This window comes from Ovis aries, chromosome 2, assembly GCF_016772045.2.
Source record: "Ovis aries strain OAR_USU_Benz2616 breed Rambouillet chromosome 2, ARS-UI_Ramb_v3.0, whole genome shotgun sequence".
Lineage (NCBI taxonomy): Eukaryota > Metazoa > Chordata > Mammalia > Artiodactyla > Bovidae > Ovis > Ovis aries.
The window spans coordinates 177,317,723-177,340,677 of NC_056055.1; the positions used below are offsets into that span (position 1 = coordinate 177,317,723).

A 22,955-nucleotide genomic window follows, 5' to 3' on the forward strand; every position below is an offset into this window, starting at 1 on the left:
ACAGGGTCGTCATTGCCATCTTCCTAAATTCCATATATATGTGTTAGTATACTGTATTGGTGTTTTTCTTTCTGGCTTACTTCACTCTGTATAATCGGCTCCAGTTTCATCCATCTCATCAGAACTGATTCAAATGAATTCTTTTTAACGGCTGAGTAATACTCCATTGTGTATATGTACCACAGCTTTCTTATCCATTCATCTGCTGATGGACATCTAGGTTGTTTCCATGTCCTGGCTATTATAAACAGTGCTGCGATGAACATTGGGGTACATGTGTCTCTTTCAATTCTGGTTTCCTCGGTGTGTATGCCCAGCAGTGGGATTGCTGGGTCATAAGGTAGTTCTATTTGCAATTTTTAAAGGAATCTCCACACCGTTCTCCATAGTGGCTGTACTAGTTTGCATTCCCACCAACAGTGTAGGAGGGTTCCCTTTTCTCCACACCCTCGCCAGCATTTATTGCTTGCAGATTTTTGGATCGCAGCCATTCTGACTGGTGTGAAGTGGTACCTCATTGTGGTTTTGATTTGCATTTCTCTAATAATGAGTGATGTTGAGCATCTTTTCATGTGTTTGTTAGCCATCCGTATGTCTTCTTTGGAGAAATGTCTGTTTAGTTCTTTGGCCCATTTTTTGATTGGGTCGTTTATTTTTCTGGAATTGAGCTGCATAAGTTGCTTGTATATTTTTGAGATTAGTTGTTTGTCAGTTGCTTCATTTGCTATTATTTTCTCCCATTCAGAAGGCTGTCTTTTCACCTTGCTTATAGTTTCCTTTGTTGTGCAGAAGCTTTTAATTTTAATTAGATCCCATTTGTTTATTTTTGCTTTTATTTCCAGAATTCTGGGAGGTGGATCATAGAGGATCCTGCTGTGATTTATGTCTGAGAGTGTTTTGCCTATGTTCTCCTCTAGGAGTTTTATAGTTTCTGATCTTACATTTAGATCTTTAATCCATTTTGAGTTTATTTTTGTGTGCGGTGTTAGAAAGTGATCTAGTTTCATTCTTTTACAAGTGGTTGACCAGTTTTCCCAGCACCACTTGTTAAAGAGATTGTCTTTACTCCATTGTATATTCTTGCCTCCTTTGTCAAAGATAAGGTGTCCATATGTGTGTGGATTTATCTCTGGGCTTTCTATTTTGTTCCATTGATCTATATGTCTGTCTTTGTGCCAGTACCATACTGTCTTGATGACTGTGGCTTTGTAGTAGAGCCTGAAGTCAGGCAAGTTGATTCCTCCAGTTCCATTCTTCTTTCTCAAGATTGCTTTGGCTATTCGAGGTTTTTTGTATTTCCATACAAATCTTGAAATTATTTGTTCTAGTTCTGTGAAAAATGTGGCTGGTAGCTTGATAGGGATTGCATTGAATTTGTAAATTGCTTTGGGTAGTATACTCATTTTCACTATATTGATTCTTCCAATCCATGAACATGGTATATTTCTCCATCTATTAGTGTCCTCTTTGATTTCTTTCATCACTGTTTTATAGTTTTCTATATATAGGTCTTTAGTTTCTTTAGGTAGATATATTCCTAAGTATTTTATTCTTTTCGTTGCAATGGTGAATGGAATTGTTTCCTTAATTTCTTTTTCTACTTTCTCATTATTCGTGTATAGGAATGCTGGAGATATTAATATCTTGAAGGATTGTGATGCAATTTAGCATATATTGCATAAAGCTTGTTTAAAAATTTTTATTGTAATCAACTCTGAATTAATTTCTATTGTTAAATTAGCCTGTTTCCTCTGTGGCTGTTGCTCTCATCTTTTGTCCTCATTTACATAATTCTCCATTTCAACTAAGTTCTCTTTTTTCTTTTTAAGAAAAGTAACTTGATTGCTAAATTTGCTCTATTATTACCTCTTCTTTGTAATTAAAAGGTATAGCAAAAGTTTAAAAAAAGACTAGGAAAAAATCATACATTTTGTCTTCAGGATATCCTTCAGTGCATTTTCACTGAGGGTCTGGGGAAGGTAAACTTTTTGTTTTAGTAACTCTGAAGAGTTTGTTTTCTTTATGTCTTTTTCTCATGCTTGGGTTGTATTGTAGCTCAGTTTGGAATTCTAGGTTCACAGTTATTACCCCTCAACGTTTTGAAGACATTATTCTCTTGTATTCGGGGACTTTCTTTTGCCAACTAGAAATATGTTGTCAGGCTAGCTATTCTAACAGGCTTTCATTTGTATGTCACTGTAAAAATGATCTCTAGTAAGTATTAAGATTTTCTCTTTAGCTTGATGTTTGTATAGTTTTAATATTATACATGTTGATAGGAATTTACTTTTGTTTATACTGTACTTCAGTCATAAAAACACATGTTCAGTTTTGGAAACATTTTAGCCATTATTTTTTAGAATATTTGTTCTATGTTATTTTCTTTCTCTTTTTTTAGGGGGGATTCCGTAGATGCATTTTAGAACATTTCAATCAATTTCCCCCATCTACAACTTTTTATTTGTGCTTCATTCAAAATGAATTCATTAGTACAATTTTAAAATTTTTTTTTTTTTACCATTTTAATTTTTTATTTTTAAATTTTAAAATCTTTAATTCTTACATGCATTCCCAAACATGAACCCCCCTCCCACCTCCCCTCCCCATAACATCTTTCTGGGTCATCCCCATGAACCAGCCCCAAGCATGCTGCATCCTGCGTCAGACATAGACTGGCGATTCAATTCAAATGATAGTATACATGTTAGAATGTCATTCTCTCAAATCATCCCACCCTCTCCCTCTCCCTCTGAGTCCAAAAGTCCGTTATACACATCTGTGTCTCTTTCACTGTCTTGCATACAGGGTCGTCATTGCCATCTTCCTAAATTCCATATATATGTGTTAGTATACTGTATTGGTGTTTTTCTTTCTGGCTTACTTCACTCTGTATAATCGGCTCCAGTTTCATCCATCTCATCAGAACTGATTCAAATGAATTCTTTTTAACGGCTGAGTAATACTCCATTGTGTATATGTACCACAGCTTTCTTATCCATTCATCTGCTGATGGACATCTAGGTTGTTTCCATGTCCTGGCTATTATAAACAGTGCTGCGATGAACATTGGGGTACATGTGTCTCTTTCAATTCTGGTTTCCTCGGTGTGTATTCCCAGAAGTGGGATTGCTGGGTCATAAGGTAGTTCTATTTGCAATTTTTAAAGGAATCTCCACACTGTTCTCCATAGTGGCTGTACTAGTTTGCATTCCCACCAACAGTGTAGGAGGGTTCCCTTTTCTCCACACCCTCGCCAGCATTTATTGCTTGCAGATTTTTGGATCGCAGCCATTCTGACTGGTGTGAAGTGGTACCTCATTGTGGTTTTGATTTGCATTTCTCTAATAATGAGTGATGTTGAGCATCTTTTCATGTGTTTGTTAGCCATCCGTATGTCTTCTTTGGAGAAATGTCTGTTTAGTTCTTTGGCCCATTTTTTGATTGGGTCGTTTATTTTTCTGGAGTTGAGCTGCAGAAGTTGCTTGTATATTTTTGAGATTAGTTGTTTGTCAGTTGCTTCATTTGCTATTATTTTCTCCCATTCAGAAGGCTGTCTTTTCACCTTGCTTATATTTTCCTTTGTTGTGCAGAAGCTTTTAATTTTAATTAGATCCCATTTGTTTATTTTTGCTTTTATTTCCAGAATTCTGGGAGGTGGATCATAGAGGATCCTGCTGTGATTTATGTCTGAGAGTGTTTTGCCTATGTTCTCCTCTAGGAGTTTTATAGTTTCTGATCTTACATTTAGATCTTTAATCCATTTTGAGTTTATTTTTGTGTGCGGTGTTAGAAAGTGATCTAGTTTCATTCTTTTACAAGTGGTTGACCAGTTTTCCCAGCACCACTTGTTAAAGAGATTGTCTTTACTCCATTGTATATTCTTGCCTCCTTTGTCAAAGATAAGGTGTCCATATGTGTGTGGATTTATCTCTGGGCTTTCTATTTTGTTCCATTGATCTATATGTCTGTCTTTGTGCCAGTACCATACTGTCTTGATGACCGTGGCTTTGTAGTAGAGCCTGAAGTCAGGCAAGTTGATTCCTCCAGTTCCATTCTTCTTTCTCAAGATTGCTTTGGCTATTCGAGGTTTTTTGTATTTCCATACAAATCTTGAAATTATTTGTTCTAGTTCTGTGAAAATGTGGCTGGTAGCTTGATAGGGATTGCATTGAATTTGTAAATTGCTTTGGGTAGTATACTCATTTTCACTATATTGATTCTTCCAATCCATGAACATGGTATATTTCTCCATCTATTAGTGTCCTCTTTGATTTCTTTCATCACTGTTTTATAGTTTTCTATATATAGGTCTTTAGTTTCTTTAGGTAGATATATTCCTAAGTATTTTATTCTTTTCGTTGCAATGGTGAATGGAATTGTTTCCTTAATTTCTTTTTCTACTTTCTCATTATTCGTGTATAGGAATGCAAGGGAAGGCCACTACATAATGATCAAAGGAACAATCCAAGAAGAAGATATAACAATTATAAATATATATGCACCCAATATAGGAGCACCGCAATATGTAAGACAAATGCTAACAAGTATGAAAGGGGAAATCAACAATAACACAATAATAGTGGGAGACTTTAATACCCCACTCACACCTATGGACAGATCAACTAAACAGAAAATTAACAAAGAAACGCAAACTTTAAATGATACATTAGATCAGTTAGACCTAATTGATATCTATAGGACATTTCACCCCAAAACAACGAATTTCACCTTTTTAAAATTCTTAATGCTGTCTTTGATTGTCAAGTTTTATCTGGCTTATGGTGTTTTCTTTCAGACCATAGTTTTCTTTTCTAGATTTATAATCCTTCTTCATAATGACTTGTTTATGTTTTCTACTTGCCTGTTCTATATCACAATTTCTCATTCCTTTTGTTAATACTATTCCATTTTATATTTTGATTTTTATTTGTCTTCTTTAGCTTTATTGAGGTATACTTGACAAAACTGGCATTTTTTAACATTCTGTATGATGTTTTGGTATAGATATACATTGTAAAATGAGCACCACAATCAAGCTAATTAACAATAACATCATCTCATATAGTTATGACTTTGTGTGTGTTGTTTGGTGAGACACTCAAAATCAAATCTCCTAATAAATTTCAAATACACAATACAGTATTCCTAATTATAGTCACCCTGCTATACATTAGATCTCCAGAATTCATCCTGCAGCTGAGCCTTGGTACCCTTTGATAAACATGTTCCCATTTCCCTCATCCCCCACATCCCTGGATAGCACTATTCTACTTTCTACTTTTATGAGTTAAACTACTTTTAGATTTCTCACTGAGGTTATTTCTATATCCTGGCCATTATGAATAGTGCTGCAATGAATATGGAAGCATAGATGTCTCTTTCATATAGTGATTTTGTTTCCTTTGGATATATACCTGGGAGTGGGATTGCTGGGTCATATGGTAGTTCTATTTTTAACATTTTGAGGAATCTCCATATTGTTTTCTAGAGTGGCTGCACCAATCTGTGGTCCAGCCAACAGTGTAAAGGGTTACCTTTATTCCATATCATTGTGAACACTTGTTATATTTTGCCTTTTTGATAATACATATTTTGAGGAGGACAAGGGGAAGCTACTTCATTTTTCTTTTACTGAAGTATAGTTGCTGTACATATTATATAAGTTACAGGTATACAGTATAGCAGGGCTTCCCTGGTGGCTCAGTGGGAAAGAATCTGCCTGCCAGTGCCTACCAGTGCAGAAGATGTGGGTTCAGTTTCTGGATCAGGAAGATCCCCTGGAGAAGGAAATGGCAGCCCACTCCAGTAATCTTGCCTGGAAAATCCCATGGACAGAGGAGCCTGACGGGGTACAGTGCATGGGTTCACAAAGAGCTGGACACAGCTTTGTGACTAAAACAATGAAAATAATACAATACAGTAATTCACAATTTTTAAAGATTATGGCCCATTTATAGTTATTATCAAATATTGATATTCCTGTGTTGTACACTATATCCTTATAGCTTTTTTATACCTAATTGCTTGTATTTATAAATCCCCTTATCCCTAAATTGCCCTCCCCTCTTCCCTCTCCCCACTGGTAACAACTAGTTTGTTCTTTGAATCTGAGTCTGTTTCTTTTTTGTTATACTCACTAGTTTATTTTTTAAATTCCACATATAAGTGATATCATACAATATTTCTGTCTCTTTCTGACTTATTTCACTTAGCATAATGCCCTCCAAGTATGTCCATGTTACTGCAAATGACAAATTTCATTCTTTTTTATGTCTGACTAGTATTTCTGTGTGTGTGTGTGTGTGTGTATGTATGTGTATATATATATCACCACATCTTCATCCCTTCATCTGTTGATGAACACTTAGGTTGCTTCTGTAACTTGGCAATCCTAAATAATGTTGCTGTGAGCATTGAGGTGCATTTATGTTTTCAAATTAGTGTTTTTGCCCTTTTCAGACATAGACCCAGGAGTGGAATTGTTGGGTCATGTGGTAGTGCTACTTTCAGTTTTTGAGAAAACACAATGCTGTTTTCCACAGTGGCTGTGCCAATTTACATTGCTACCAAATGTGTATGAGGATTTTCTTTTTACCACATCCTCACCAACATTTGGTATTTGTGTTCTTTTTGATGATTGTCATTCTGGCAGGTGTGAAGTGATAGCTCATTGTGGTTTTAATTTGTATTTCCCTGTTGTTTAGCAATGTCGAGCATCTTTTCATAGGTCTGTTGGCCATCTGCATTTTCTCTTTGGAAAAATGTCTATTCAGTTCTTCTCATTTTTTAATTGGGTTTTTTTTTATGTTGATTTGTATGAACTGCTTATATATCAGCCATATCATTTGCAAATACAATATTTTTTTCTCATTCATTAGGTCGTGTTTTTGTTGGTGGTTTCCTTTGCTATGCAAAAACTTTTAAGTTTAATTAGATCCCATTTGTTTATTTTTGCTTTTATTTTCTCTACTTTAGGAAATGTATCAAAAAAAATTCTTTTGCCATGATTTATGTCAGAGGGTTCTGCCTATGTTTTCATCTAGGAGTTTTGTAGTATCTCATCTTACACTTAGACCTTTAATCTATTTCTAGTGTATTTTTGTGCATGGTGTTAGAGAATGTTCTAACGTCATTCTTTTACATGTAGCTGTCCAGTTTTCCCAGCATCACTTAAGGAAGAGACTGTCTTTTCTCCATTGTATATTCTTGCCTCCATTGTCATAGACAGATTGACCATAGGTGCAAATAATATCCATTTTAATAGCTGTGAGATGATATATCACTGTACATTTGATTTGCATTTTATGATAATTAGTGATGTTGAGTGAACGTTGACATTTTAGGAATCGGCGAACTAAATGGAATGGAATGGGTGAATTTAACTCAGATGACATTATACCTACTACTGTGGGGCAAGAATCCCTTAGAAGAAATGGAGTAGCCATCATAGTCAAGAAAAGAATCCGAAATGCAGTACTTGGATGCAATCTCAAAAATGACAGAATGATCTCTGTTCGTTTCCAAGACAAACCATTCAGTATCACGGTAATCCAAGTCTGTGCCCCGACCAGTAATGCTGAAGAAGCTGAGGTTGAATTGTTCTATGAAGACCTACAAACCTTTTAGAACTAACATCCAAAAAAAGATGTCCTTTTCATTATAGGGGACTAGAATGAAAAAGGAAGAAGTCAAGAAACACCTGGAGTAACGGACAAATTTGCCCTTGGAATGCGGAATGAAGCAGGGCAAAGGCAAAGAGTTTTGCTAAGAGAACGCACGGGTCATAGCAAACACCCTCTTCCAACAACACAAGAGAAAACTCTACACATGGACATCACCAGATGGCCAACACCGAAATCAGATTGATTATATTCTTTGCAGCCAAAGATGGAGAAGCTGTATACAGTCAGCAAAAACAAGACCAGGAGCTGACTGTTTCTCAGATCATGAACTCCTTATTGCCAAATTCAGACTTAAAGTAGGGAAAACCACTGGACCATTCAAGTAGGATCTAAATCAAACACCTAACGATTATACAGTGGAAGTGAGAAATAGATTTAAGGGACTGGATCTGATAGACAGAGTGCCTGATGAACTATAGACTGAGGTTCATGGCATTGTACAGGAGAATAGGGATCAAGACCATCCCCATGGAAAAGAAATGCAAAAAAGCAAAATGGCTGTCTGGGGAGGCCTTACAAATAGCTGTGAAAAGAAGGGAAGCAAAAAGCAAAGGAGAAAAAGAAAGATATACCTATTTGAATGCAGAGTTCCAAAGAATAGCAAGGAGAGATAAGAAGCCTTCCTCAGTGATCAGTGCAAAGAAATACAGGAAAACAATAGAATGGGAAAGACTAGAGATCTCTTCAAGAAAATTAGAGATACCAAGGGATTATTTCTTGCAAAGATGGGCTAAATAAAGGACAGAAACTGTATGGACCTAACAGAAGCAGAAGATATTAAGAAGAGGTGTGAAGAATACACAGAAGAATTGTACAAAAAAGATCTTCATGACCAAGATAATCACAATGGTGTGATCACTCACCTAGAGCCAGATATCCTTGAATGTGAAATCAAGGGGGCCTTATGAAGTATCACTATGAACAAAGCTAGTGGAAGTGATGGAATTCCAGTTGAGTTCTTTCAAATCCTAAAAGATAATGCTGTGAAAGTGCTGCACTCAATATGCCAGCAAATGTAGAAAACTCAGCAGTGGCCACGGGACTGAAAAAGGTCAGTTTTCACTCCAGTCCCTAAGAAAGGCAATGCCAAAGCATGATCAAACTACTACACAGTTGCACAATTGCACTCATCTCACACACGTTTGTAAAATAACGCTCAAAGTTTTCCAAGCCAGGCTTCAACAACATGTGAACTATGAACTTCCAGATGTTCAATCTGGTTTTAGAAAAGGCAGAGGAACCAGAGATCAAATTGCCAACATCTGTTAGTTTATCGAGAAAGCAAGAGAGTTCCAGAAAAACACCTATATCTGCTTTATTGACTATGCCAAAGCCTTTGACTGTGTGGATCACAATAAACTGTGGAAAATTCTGAAAGAGATGGGAATACCAGACCACCTGACCTGCCTCTTGAGAAACGTATATGCAGGTCAAGAAGCAACAGTTAAAACTGGACATGGAACAGCTGGCTCATTCCAAATTAGGAAAGGAGTATGTCAAGGCTGTATATCACCCTGATTATTTAACTTATGCAGAGTACATCATGAGAAACACTGGGCTGGATGAACACAAGCTGGAATCAAAATTGCAGGGAGACATATCAATAACCTCAGATATGCAGATGACACCACCTTTATGGCAGAAAGTGAAGAACTAAAGAGCCTCTTGATGAAAGTGAAAGAGGAGAGTGAACAAGTTGGCTTAAAGCTCAACATTCAGAAAACAAAGATCATGGCATCTGGTCCCATCATTTCATGGCAAAGATGGGAAAACAGTGGAAACAGTGTCAGACTTTATTTTTCTGGACTCCAAAATCACTGCATATGGTGACTGCAGTCATGAAATTAAAAGATACTTACTCCTTGGAAAAAAAGTTATGACCAACCTAGTCAGCATATTAAAAAGCAGAAACATTACTTTGTCAACAAAGGTCTGTCTAGTAAAAGCTATGGTTTTTCCAGTAGTCATGTATGGATTTGAGGGTTGGACTATAAAGAAACCTGAGTGCCGAAGAATTGATTGTTTTGAACTGTGGTGTTTGAGAAGACTCTTGAGAGTCCCTTGGACTGTAAGGAGATCCAACCAGTCCATCCTAAAGGAAATCAGTCCTGAATATTCTTTGGAAGGCCCGATGTTGAAACTGAAACTCCAATACTTTAGCCACCTAATGCAAAGAGCTGACTCATTTGAAAAGACCCTGATCCTGGGAAAGATTGAAGGCGGGAGGAAAGGAGATGACAGAGGATGTGATTGTTGGATGGTATCACCGACTCAATGGACAAGATTTTGAGTAAACTCTGGGAGTTGGTGATGGACAGGGAGGCCTGGTGTGCTGCAGTCCATGGGGTCGCAAAGAGTTGGACATGACTGAGCGACTGAACTGAACTGAGCACCTTTTCGTGTACTTTTTGGCCATATATGTGTGTCTTCTTTTGTTGTCAGTTTTAGTTTAGGTTTTTTTGTTTTTTTTTTTTTTGGTCAATGAATTCTCTGTATTTTATTTTATTTTATTTTATTTTAGTTTTTTATTTTTTAAATTTTAAAATCTTTAATTCTTACATGCGTTCCCAAACATGAACCTCCCTCCCACCTCCCTCCCCACAACATCTCTCTGGGTCATCCCCATGCACCAGCCCCAAGCATGCTGCACCCTGCGTCAGACATAGACTGGCGATTCAATTCTTACATGATAGTATACATGTTAGAATGCCATTCTCCCAAATCATCCCACCCTCTTCCTCTCCCTCTGAGTCCAAAAGTCCGTTATACACATCTGTGTCTTTTTTCCTGTCTTGCATACAGGGTCGTCATTGCCATCTTCCTAAATTCCATATATATGTGTTAGTATACTGTATTGGTGTTTTTCTTTCTGGCTTACTTCACTCTGTATAATTGGCTCCAGTTTCAAATTTTGTTTCTCTACTCAGTTTCCATGTATTTTGTTTTCCATTTCATCTTGAGTGTAGATTTTCCCCCATTTTCTCTCCATGCTTCTCTCTATCTAGAGAATTAGTGGATACCTCTGGAAGACTTACAAAATACCCAATCCAAGATCAGAGTTTATGTGAGTACTTGCTGCATCTATCCAGTAATATAAAATTGGGCACATCTCATATAAAGCTGAGCAAATAAATGACTTGGTTAAACTTTTATCTTTGAGACAGCCTGTCCTCCTGTTGTACAGATCAGCAAACTATATTATCTGAAGTCTAGGATAGCAATTTGTTTGTACCATCCTTCTTTTAAGTTTGAAAAACTCTTTTTTCTGAAAGTAACATCCTGTGTTTTGGCTTCAAACTTTATAGAAATTTCTTTTTATGACTTATTCTTTTAATTAAAAGATAATTACTTTACAATATCGTGATGATTTTTGCTATACATCAACATGAATAGGCATTAATTATACATAGGTCCCGTCCTTGACCCACCTCTACCTCCTTCCCCATTATTTGTTCTAGGTCTGTGAAAAATACCATTGATAGTTTGATAGGGATTTCAGTGAATATATAGATTGCTTTGAGTAGTACAGTCATTTTCACATTATTGATTCTTCCAATCCAAGAACATGGTTTATCTCTCCATATGTTTGTGTGATCAATGATTACTTTTCAGTGTGTTAGAGTTTTCTGCATACAAGTCTTTTGTCTCTTTCAGTAAATTTATTCCTATGAATTTTATTCTTTTTGTTGCAGTGGTGAATGAGATTTTTTTCTTTAATTTCTCTGTTTTTTCATTGTTAGTGTATAGGAATGCAAAAGATTTCTGTGTATTAAATTTATATCCTGCAACTTTACTATATTCATTGATTTGTTGTTGTTCAGTTGCTCAGTCATGCCTGACTCTTTGTGACCTCATGTCTCCCGGAATTTGCTCACACTCATGTCCATTGAGTCGGTGATGCCATCCAATCATCTCATCCTCTGTCATCCCCTTCTCCTTCTGCCTTCAATCTTTCCCAGCATCAGGGTTTTTTTTCATAATGAATCAGCTTTTTGCATCAGGTGGCCTAAATGTTGAAGCTTCAGCTTTAGCACCAGTCCTTCAAAAGAATATTTAGGACTGATTTCCTTTAAGATTGACTGGTTTGATCTCCTTGTAGTCCAGAGGACTCTCAAGAGTCTTCTTCAACACCACAGTTCAAAAACCTGAATTCTTTGTTACTCAGCCTTCATCATGGTCCAACACTCACATCCATACATGACTACTGGGAATATCATAGCTTTGACTGGATGGACCTTTGCCACCAAAGTAATGTCTCTGCTTTTTAATATGCTGTCTTGCTTTGTCATAGTAGATAGTTTTTCTGGAATTCTCTTGCTTTTTCTATGATCCAGTGGATGCTGGCAATTTGATCTCTGGTTCCTCTGCCTTTTCTACATCCAGGTTGTATATCTGAAAGTTCTTGGTTCACATACCGTTGAAGCCTAACTTGAAGTATTTTGAGCGTTACTTTGCTAGCATGTGAAATAAGTACAATTTTGCAATCATTTGAACATTCTTTGGCATTGTAGTTCTTCAGTATTGGAATGAAAACTGACCTTTTCCAGTCCTGTGGCCGCTGCTGAGTTTTCTGAATTTGCTAGCATATTGAGCGCATCACTTTCACAGCAGCGTGTTTTAGGACTTGAAATAGTTCAACTGGAATTCCATCACCTCCACTAGCTTTGTTGATAGTAATGCTTTCTAAGGCCCACTTGACTTCATACTCAAAGATGTCTGGCTCTAGGTGAGTGATCACACAATCATGGTTATTTGGGTCATTAAGATCTCTTTTGTATAGTTCTGTGTATTCTTCTCAACTCTTCTTAATATCTTCTGCTTCTGTTAAGTCCATACAGTTTCTGTCCTTTATTGTGCCTATCTTTGCATGAAATAGTCCCTTGGTATCTCTAATTTTCTTGAAAAGATCTCTAGTCTTTCCCATTCTCTTGTTTTCCTCTATTTCTTTGCATTGTTCACTTAGAAAGGCTTTCTTATCTCTCCTTGCTGTTCTTTGGAACTCTGCATTCAGATGGATGTATCTTTCCTTTTCTCCTTTGTCTTTTTCTTTTCTTCTTTTCTCGGCTATTTTAAGGCCTCCTCAGACAACCATTTTGCCTTTTTGCATTTCTTTTTCTTGGGGATGGTCTTGATCACTGCCCTATGTGCAGTGTTACAAACCTGCATCCATAGTTCTTCAGGCACTCTGTCCATCAGATCTAATCCCTTGAATCTATTTGTCACTTCCACTGTATAATCCTAAGAGATTTGATTTAGGTCATATCTGAATGGCCTAGTGCTTTTCCCTACTTTTTTTCAATTTAAGTCTGAATTTTGCAAATCTGAGTTCATAATCTGAACCACAGTCAGCTCCTGGTCTTGTTTAGCTGACTATATAGAGCTTTTCCATCTTTATCTGATAAGAATATAATCGATCTGATTTTGGTATTGACCATCTGATGGGGTCCATGAGTACAGTCATTTCCTGTATTGTTGGAAGAGGGTGTTAGGACCAGTGCATTCTCTTGGCAAAACTCTGTTAGCTTTTGCTCTAACTCATTTTGTACTCTAAGTCCAAACTTGCCTGTCACTGCAGGTATCTCTTGACTTCCTACTTTTGCATTCCAGTTCCCTATGGTGCTTCCCAGATGACTCAGTGATAAAGAATCAGCCTACCAATGAAGGAAGCACAGGAGACAGAGGTTTGATCCCTGAGCCCAAAAGATCCCCTGGAGAAGGAAATGGCAACTGACTCCAGAATCCTTGCATGGAAACTCTGTGGACAGAGGAGGCTGGTGAGCTGCAGTCCATAGGGTCACAAAGAGTTGGACACCATAAAGCAACTTAGCACACATGCACCCCTATGTTGAAAATGACATCTGATTTAGATGTTAGTTCTAGAAGGCCTTTAGGTCTTCATAGAATCATTCAACTTCATCTTCTTTGGCATAGATTGGGGCATAGACCTGATATTGAGTGGGTTGCCTTGGAAATGAACAGATTATACTGTCGTTTTTGAGATTACACATAAGTACTGTATTTTGGATACTTTTGTTGACTATGAGAGCTACTCCATTTCTTCTAATGGATTCTTGCCCACAGTAGTAGATATAATGGTCATCTGAATTAAATTTACCCATTCCAGTCCATTTTAGTTCACTGATTCCTAAAATGTCAATGTTCACTCTTGCCATCTCCTGTTTGGCCACTTCCAATTTACCTTGATTTATGGACCTAACATTTCAGGTTCCTATGCAATATTGTTCTTTGTAGAATTGGGCTTTACTTTCACCACCATACACATCCACAACTGGGCCTTGTTTCCACTTTGACTCAGCCTCTTCATTCTTTCTGGAGCTATTTCTCTGCACTTATCCTGTATCATGTTGGGTACTTAACTGACTTGGGGAGTTCATCTTTCAGTATCATATCTTTTTATACTTTCCTACTGTTCATGAGGTTCTCAAGGCAAAAATACTGAAGTGGTTTGGCCATTCTCTTCTTCATTGGACCACATTTTGTCAGAACTCTCCACCATGTCCATTTTATAATATACAATTTTGTACTGAAGAGTTTTTAAAAAAGATAACCTATGTACACACAGTTATTTTACCTCAAAGTACTTGCAAATACAATGTAAACATTTAAGAGGCACAACAAGTTCCACTGTGGTTCAAATATTCATTGACTGGGTAATTTTCTGATAGCATCTTTAGGGTTTTCTATGTAGAGAATCATGTTATCTGCAAACAGTGAGAGTTTTATTTTTTCTTTTCCAGTCTGAATTCCTTCTATTTCTTTCTATTCTCTGATTACCATGGCTAGGACTTCTAAAACTATGTTGAAGAATAGTGGTGAGAGTGGGCTTCCTTGTCTTGTTCCTGAATTTATTATTTTTTAATTTAAATTTTATTTTTTTACTTTGCAATACTGTATTGGTTTTGCCATACGTTGACATGAATCCACCACAGGTGTATATGAATTCCCAACCCTGAACCCCCCTCCCACCACCCTCCCCATATCATCTCTCTGGGTCATCCCAGTGCACCAGCCCCAAGCATTCTGTATCCTGTATTGAACCTAGACTAGTGATTCGTTTCTTACATGATAGTATACATGTTTCAATGCCATTCTCCCAAATCATCCCACCCTCTCCCTCTCCCACAGAGTCCGAAAGTCTGTTCTTTATATCTGTGTCTCTTTTGCTGTCTCGCATACAGGGTTATCATTACCATCTTTCTAAATTCCATATATATGTGTTAGTATACTGTATTGGTGTTTTTCTTTCTGGCTTACTTCACTCTGTATAATCAGCTCCAGTTTCATCTACCTCATTAGAACCGATTTAAATGTATTCTTTTTAATGGCTGAGTAATACGTCATAATGTATATACACCATAGCTTTCTTATCCATTCATCTGCTGATGGACATCTAGTTTGCTTCCATGTCCTGGCTATTATAAACAGTGCTGCGATATTGTTCCTGAATTTAGAGGAAATGCTTTAAGTTTTTCACCATTAAAGATGTATGCTGTGGGTTTGTCATATATGGCCTTTATTATGTTGAGGTATGTTCCTTCTATGCCTATTTTCTGGAGAGGTTTTTTTTTTTTTTTTTAATCATAAGTTGGTGTTGAATTTTGTCACAGGCTTTCTCTGCATCTGTTGGTGATGTTTTTATCTTTCAATTTGTTAATATGGTGAATCACACTGATTAATTTGTACATATTGAGGAATCCTTGCATTCTTGGGATAAAGCCCATTTGATTATGTTGTATGATCTTTTTAATGTGTAGTTGGATTCTGTTTGCTAGAATTTTGTTGAGGATTTTTGCATCTATGTTCATCAGTGATATTGGCCTGTAATTTTCTTTCTTTCTTTTTTTTTTTTTTATGGCTTCTTTGTCTGGTTTTGCCATTAGTGTGATTGTTACCTTGTAGAATGAGTTTGGGAGTTTTCCCTCCTCTGCAATTTTCTGGAAGAGTTTGAGCAGGGTAGGTTTTTGCTCATCTCTAAACTTTCGGTAGAGTTCACCTATGAAGCCATCTAGCCCTGGACTTTTGTTGGAAGATTTTTTATTATAGTTTTGATTTCTGTGCTTGTGATTGTTCTGTTCATATTTTCTATTTCTTTCTGGTTCAGTTTTGGAAGGTTACACTTGTCTAAGAATGTCTCTATTTCTTCCAAGTTGTCCATTTTATTGACATACAGTTGCTCAGAGTTTTCTCTTATGATCATTTGTATTTCTGTGTTGTCTGTTGTAACTGTTATTTCATTTCTAATTTTATTGATTTGGTCTTCTCCTTTTTTTTCTTGATGAGTCTGGCTAACAGTTTGTCAATTTGATTATCTCCTCAAAGAAGCAGCTTTTAGTTTTATTGATCTTTGCTATTCTGCTTTATTGACTATGCCAAAGCCTTTGACTGTGTGGATCACAATAAACCGTGGAAAATTCTGAAAGAGATGGGAATACCAGACCACCTGACCTGCCTCTTGAGAAACCTGTATGCAGGTCAGGAAGCAACAGTTAGAACTGGACATGGAACAACAGACTGGTTCCAAATAGGAAAAGGAATACGTCAAGGCTGTATATTGTCACCCTGCTTATTTAACTTATATGCAGAGTACATCATGAGAAACGCTAGGCTGGATGAAGCACAAGCTGGAATTAAGACTGCTGGGAGAAATATCAATAACCTCAGATATGCAGATGACACCACCCTTATGGCAGAAAGTGAAGAAGAACTAAAGAGCCTCTTGATGAAAGTGAAAGAGGAGAGTGAAAAAGTTGGCTTAAAGCTCAACATTCAGAAAACGAAGATCATGGCATCTGGTCCCATCACTTCATGGGAAATAGATGGGAAATAGTGGAAACAGTGTCAGACTTTATTTTTGGGGGCTCCAAAATCACTGCAGGTGGTGACTGTGGCCTTGAAATTAAAAGACACTTACTCCTTGGAAGGAAAGTTATGAGCAACCTAGACAGCATATTCAAAAGCAGACACATTACTTTGCCAATAAAAGTCCGTCTAGTGAAGGCTATGGTTTTTCCAGTGGTCATGTATGTGAGAGTTGGACTGTGAAGAAAGCTGAGCACCTAAGAATTGATGCTTTTGAACCGTGGTGTTGAAGACTCTTGAGGGTCCCTTGGACTGCAAGGAGATCCAGCCAGTCCATTCTAAAGGAGATCAGTCCTGAGTGTTCATTGGAAGGACTGATGCTGAAGGTGAAACTCGAATACTTTGGCCACCTCATGCAAAGAGTTGACTCATTGGAAAAGACCTTGATGCTGGGAGGGATTGGGTGCGGGAAGAGAAGGGAACGACAGAGGATGCAATGGCGGATGGCATCACCGACTCGATGCATATGAGTTTGGATACACTCCGGGAGCTGGTGATTGGCAAGGAGGCCTGGCGTGCTGCGATTCATGGGGTTGCAGAGTCGGACATGATTGAGCAACTGAACTGAACTGATTGTCTCTTTCATTTTCTTTTCATTTATTTCTGCTCTGATCTTTATGGTTTCTTTCCTTCTACTAGCTTTGGGTGTATTTTGTTCTTCTTTTTAGTTGCTTAAGTATAACATTAGGTTGTTTATTTGATGTCTCTCTTGCATATTAGCTATCAACCTCTTTCTCATTTTTGTGTGCTTCTACACCCGGAACTCAGTAGGCCCAGGATGTTAGTACATTTTCTGAGCTCAGTTTCTGGTTCATAGAGATGTTTATCGTGTTTATAGATAATATAAAATAGAAGGTGTGTAAACCTAAAAAAATTATGTATCTTTCCCAGCTATTAATTAATGGGAAGCTTTTACTTTGAGGTCCATTTATCTATCCATGATTGGGCTGCAGATTACCATAAATCCTTAGAATTGTGCAAAAAATTTTACACGTAGTAAATGTTTGTATTTTTTCAAGGTGTTGTGTATTTAACTTCCTCTGATACTTGAAGTTTTTAAGAGCCACTGACCTAATTGGACTCTTTCAATCTAAATACATGTTATATTTGCCAGGAAAAGACCTAGTAATCAGAATTTATCTTATTGTTCCTCCAAGATGTATAACTACATTTTTTTTTAACCTTGAACAACATTAGGATAATTTTAAAAGACAGTGGTATGGCAGCAACTTTGGAAAGATTTGAATGGAATCCCCCAATGTAAAGCTGAAATTCAGCTTCATGTTACAATTTTATTTTTTCTTTTGGCAGTCAAATATAGTTAAAGCAACAAGCTGGGAAATGAAGAGGGTATTTATTATGTGTTAGTCTCTTAACAACTGTTTTTAATGCATTATGGAAGTTAAATGCAGTTTGCTTGGTAGATAGAGAAAAATGTGTGAGTAGCAAATGTGGGAACTAAAACAATGTCACTGCTGTACATTCAGTAAGGAGTCAATGTGTACTAGTGCAGGGTGATGGAGTCTATTGCCATTTATTCTAAATGATTCAGTAGCCAGGCATTCAGCTTAACTTCAATTCACACATTTTCTATACAACTGCTATGAATCTTTTCACAACTTCATTAAAAAAATTAAAAAATAAAATTTGAAAATATTAATATATTATGCAGAACTAAAATAAAAATGAGTGCATCATTTAAAGCAACACACACACAAAAAGTTAGAATGAAGTATGACCTAATTTTTCATCTTGAAGCTTAAAAGGGATAAGTGCAATGAACAATCCAAAATTCTAATCAAGGAAACAATCTTATATATAATACCAACCAAAAGAATATGCTATCTAGGAATACATTTAGCAAAACATTGTTAAGACTTACACACCAAAATTTACAAAATATTGTTAAAAGAAAATTTAAAAGGTCTAAATAAATAGAAAGGCATCCTATTTTCATGGATCAGAAAACTTAGCATTGTTAGGATGGAAATACTCTCCAGGTTGATCTACAGACTCAGTGCAAAAAACTCCAGCTGTCTTTTTTCAGAAATTTATAAGCTGATGCTAAAATTCATATGAAAATACAGGCATATTCATATGGAAAATAGCCAACATCATCTTGAAAATGAAGACCAAAGTTGAAAGACTTACACTCCCAATTCAGAACTGACTACAAAGCTATATTAATCAAGATACTGTGGTTCTGACATAGGCTAGACATAAATTTCAGGTGAAGAGAACTGAGAACATAGAAATAAACTGTCACACATATGGTTGATTATTTTTGACAAGGGTTCAGTTCAGTTCAGTTGCTTAGTCATGTCCGACTCTTTGCGACCCCATGAATTGCAGCACGCCAGGCCTCCCTGTCCATCACCATCTCCTGAAGTTAACTCAGACTCACGTCCATCAAGTCCGTGATGCCATCCAGCCATCTCATCCTGGGTCGTCCCCTTCTCCTCCTGCCCCCAATCCCTCCCAGCATCAAAGTCTTTTCCAATGAGTCAACTCTTTGCATGAGGTGGCCAAAGTACTGAAGCTTCAGCTTTAGCATCATTCCTTCCAAAGAAATCCCAGGGCTGATCTCCTTCAGAATGGAATGGTTGGATCTCCTTGCAGTCCAAGGGACTCTCAAGAGTCTTCTCCAACACCACAGTTCAAAAGCATCAATTCTTCGGCACTCAGCCTTCTTCACAGTCCAACTCTCACATCCATACGTGACCACAGGAAAAACCATAGCCTTGACTAGACATACCTTAGTTGGCAAAGTAATGTCTCTGCTTTTGAATCTACTGTCTAGGTTGGTCATAACTTTTCTTCCAAGGAGTAAGCGTCTTTTAATTTCATGGCTGCAATCAGCATCTGCGGTGATTTTGGAGCCAAAAAATAAAGTCTGGCGCTGTTTCTACTCTTTCCCCATCTATTTCCCATGAAGTGATGGGACCAGATGCCATGATCTTCATTTTCTGAATGTTGAGCCAACTTTTTCACTCTCCTCTTTTACCAGGACAATTCTCAGGGTGAAAGAATAATTTCTTCAGTGAATATTACTAGAACAATTGGGTGTGCTGTGCTGTGCTTAGTCACTTAGTCATGTCCAACTCTTTGTGACCTCATGGACTGTAGCACTCCAGGCTCTTCTGTCCATGGGGATTCTCCAGGCCAGAATACTAGAGTAGGTCGCCATGCTCTCCTCCGAAGAATCTTCCCAACCCAGGACTTGAACCCAGATCTCCCACAATGCAGTGGATTCTTTACTGTCTGAGATACCAGGGAGCCCAAGAATACTGGATTGGGTAGAATATCCCTTCCCTGGGGGATCTTCTGGACCCAGGAATTGAATCATGGTCTCTTGCATTGCAGGCAGATTCTTTACCAGCTGGGCTACCAGGGAAGCCCAAACAATTAGATATCCATATGTAAAAGAATGAATTTGGACCTCTACCTCACATCATACACAAAAGTTAACTCAAATCACAGACCTGAGTGTAAAACAAGACTATAAAAATTTCTGTTTCAGGGCTTCTCTGGTGGCTCAGACAGTAAAGAATCTGCCTACAATGCAGGAGACCTGGGTTTGATCCCTTGGTTGTGAAGATCCCCTGGAAAAGGGAATGGCAACCCACTCTAGTATTCTTGCCTGGAGAATTCCATGGATAGAGGAACCTGGTAAGCTATCGTCAATGGGGTCGCAGAGTCAGACTCAACTGAGCTACTAACACACACACATGATAGGAGTAAATCTTCACAACTTTGGAGTAGGCCAGGGTTTCTTAGAAATGACACTGAAAGCATTAGCAACAAAACAAAAACGTAGATAGCTTGGATGTCAAGAAAATTAAAAAATATTTTTGCATCAAGGGACATTGTCATAAAAATAAAATGATAACCCCCAAAATGAGAGAAAATATTTGCAAATAGTATATCTGACAAGGGACTTGTAACCAGAATAAAGAAAGAACTCTTACAACTGAACAATAAAATGAGAGAGCATCCAATTAAAAAATGGGCAGATGTCTGTATAGATATTTCTCCAAACAAAATGAACACATGAAAAGATGCTAAACATTATTGGTTATTAAGGGAATGGAAGTCAAAACTACGATGAAAATCACTTGAAATCCACTGAAGTGATTACAATAAATATAGACAATACCAAATGTAGGCAAAGGTGTGGAGAAATTAGAATGCTAATACATTGCTAGTGAGAATATAAAATGGTATAACCACTTTGGAAAACAATTTGGCGGTTTCTCAAAATGCTAAACTGAGAGTTTCCATTTAACCCAACAATTCTACTTTTAGGTATATTTCCAAGAGAAATGAAAACATATATCCATATGAAGAATCGTTAGTGAATGTTCAAAGTAAAAATTTTGTAAAATTAGATTGTGCTGATAATTGCACAGTTCTGTGAACTAACTAGAAACCGCTGAGCTGTACACTTTAAATGAGTCAATATTATATGAATTGTATCTCAACAAAGCTGAAAATTAAGAGATGCAATTAATTTAAAAACCAAAGGTTTTTATGTATATAAATTACTTTACAGTTCAACATATTTTGGGGTCAAAAGAAATCTTAAAGATTACTTACTTTATTTTTCTTTATATGTGAGATGAAGCTGAGGTCTAGGTATTTTGGTTAATTTGTTGAAGATAATATAAGTAGTTAGTAACAGAACCGGATATATAAAGCCCATATTTGAATTTCTAAAATATATTGAGATTTGCTAAACCCAACAGAGACCAGCTACACAGCAAAATATGAGGTAATAATATGGTTGTAATTCAGATAATTAGTGTGACCAATCAAAATATCCACATGACTCTAATTATTTTTTGTGTAGATGTGACAGAAATACTAATACTAAATACTAATACTGCTACTGCTACTGCTAAGTCACTTCAGTCTTGTCTGACTCTGTGTGACCCCATAGATGGCAGCCCACCAGGCTCTACCGTCCCTGGGATTCTCCAGGCAAGAACTGGAGTGAGTTGCCATTTCCTTCTCCAATGCATGAAAGTGAAAAATGAAAGTGAAGTCGCTCAGTCGTGTCCGACTCTTAGTGACCCCTAAGGGAGAAAAAACATATAGGCAACCAAAAGATTACAGAAATATATATTCACATACCTTGGATAATCTATTAAATTAAGGAAATATATAAAATTGTCTTTGAAGGAAAGACTTTTAAATCTCATGCTATAAAGAATAATTGAGTGAGTTACCATTCCCTTCTCCAGGGGAACTTCCCAATCTAAGGACTGAACCCAGGTTTCCTGCATTGCAGGCAGATTCTTTACCATCTGAGCCAACAGGGAAACCATATAATGGCATACATGAATATCTAAAAATTATTCAGTAACCTAAGTAATACTTTAATTTTAAAGTAAGGAGAAAAAACCTTTATGCTCTCAGAACTTATTCTATGACTTAAGGTAATTGCCTCCACGTTTTGACTTCATATGAAAGGATAATATATTATCTTTGAACAGAAAATTTGGATTTTTTTTTTTGCATAGACAGGTGTGGGAAATTAAATTGCACCTCACCCCCCAACAATTGCTGTTCTTAGTTTTTAGCACTAGTGTTTAAGATTATAATTTTATTCGAGTTTAACATTCATTCAAAAATTTCAAAATAACTATCAAATTTTAGAGGAAGAAGGAGATTTGTAAGAATTCCTGTAGTCAAAATTTGCAAGTTTGTAGCTTTTAGTCTGCACACTTCTCAGAGATGAATTTATTGGGCTTGTGACATATATTTTTAAAATCTAAACAATGTCTACAAATGGAGACATTTTGTATAAATACATGAACTTTGGGCTTCTCTTGAAAAATGGAAGGGCTTGATAAAATGACCTTCATTCCTGTATGGTAGTTTTGGCTGCATTTGAGTGGGAGCTTCCTTTTCAGAAAAGATGTGTGCTGCCCAGGTGGGCACAGTCCCCCCAGGGCCAGTTTCCCTCATGCACATTACATTCCCGATATGTTATCCTTTTTGGTTTATAACTGCTAACTATGCCCAGTCATCTCTCCTACCCTACATTGTCCATGAGGCACTTCATCAAATGACTGTGCACCTAGTGAAATAACTCCGAACTCATGGTCACTCTGGAACCTTCTCTTGGTCAGAAGAGTCATAGGTCTTGCTGACTATGTAAAGAGAATCAAGTTGACTTTCCCCAGAAAAGGAAATTGAGAATCCTGAACGTATTTCATATGCTTAGAGAGAAATGTTCTCAACAGGGACAAAAATTGATAACTGGAGCAAAAAATTTAGAATCAGAATGTGTCAAAGTACTTCATGGGGCCATAGTACATAAATAGATAAACAGTGTATCTATGATAATAGTTTCCTTGGAGAAGGGGAGCAATTAGAAGAAAAAAATTT

At 37.0% G+C, this 22,955-nt stretch overlaps 1 protein-coding gene across 27 annotated transcripts in view; it reads left to right on the forward strand.

The window, feature by feature from the left end:
* The window catches only part of NCKAP5 (NCK associated protein 5), a 1,152,446-nt gene that overhangs the window by 141,893 nt on the left and 987,598 nt on the right, over positions 1 to 22,955 (forward strand). The window contains exon 2 of one of the 27 annotated variants that reach the window (XM_060410121.1): positions 13,290 to 13,456. The exons of the other annotated variants lie outside the window; for them this stretch is intronic. Coding sequence (XP_060266104.1) covers positions 13,403 to 13,456 — 54 coding nt within the window. The 5' untranslated portion in view covers positions 13,290 to 13,402. The remainder of the gene's footprint in view (positions 1 to 13,289; positions 13,457 to 22,955) is intronic. 27 annotated transcript variants of the gene reach the window in all.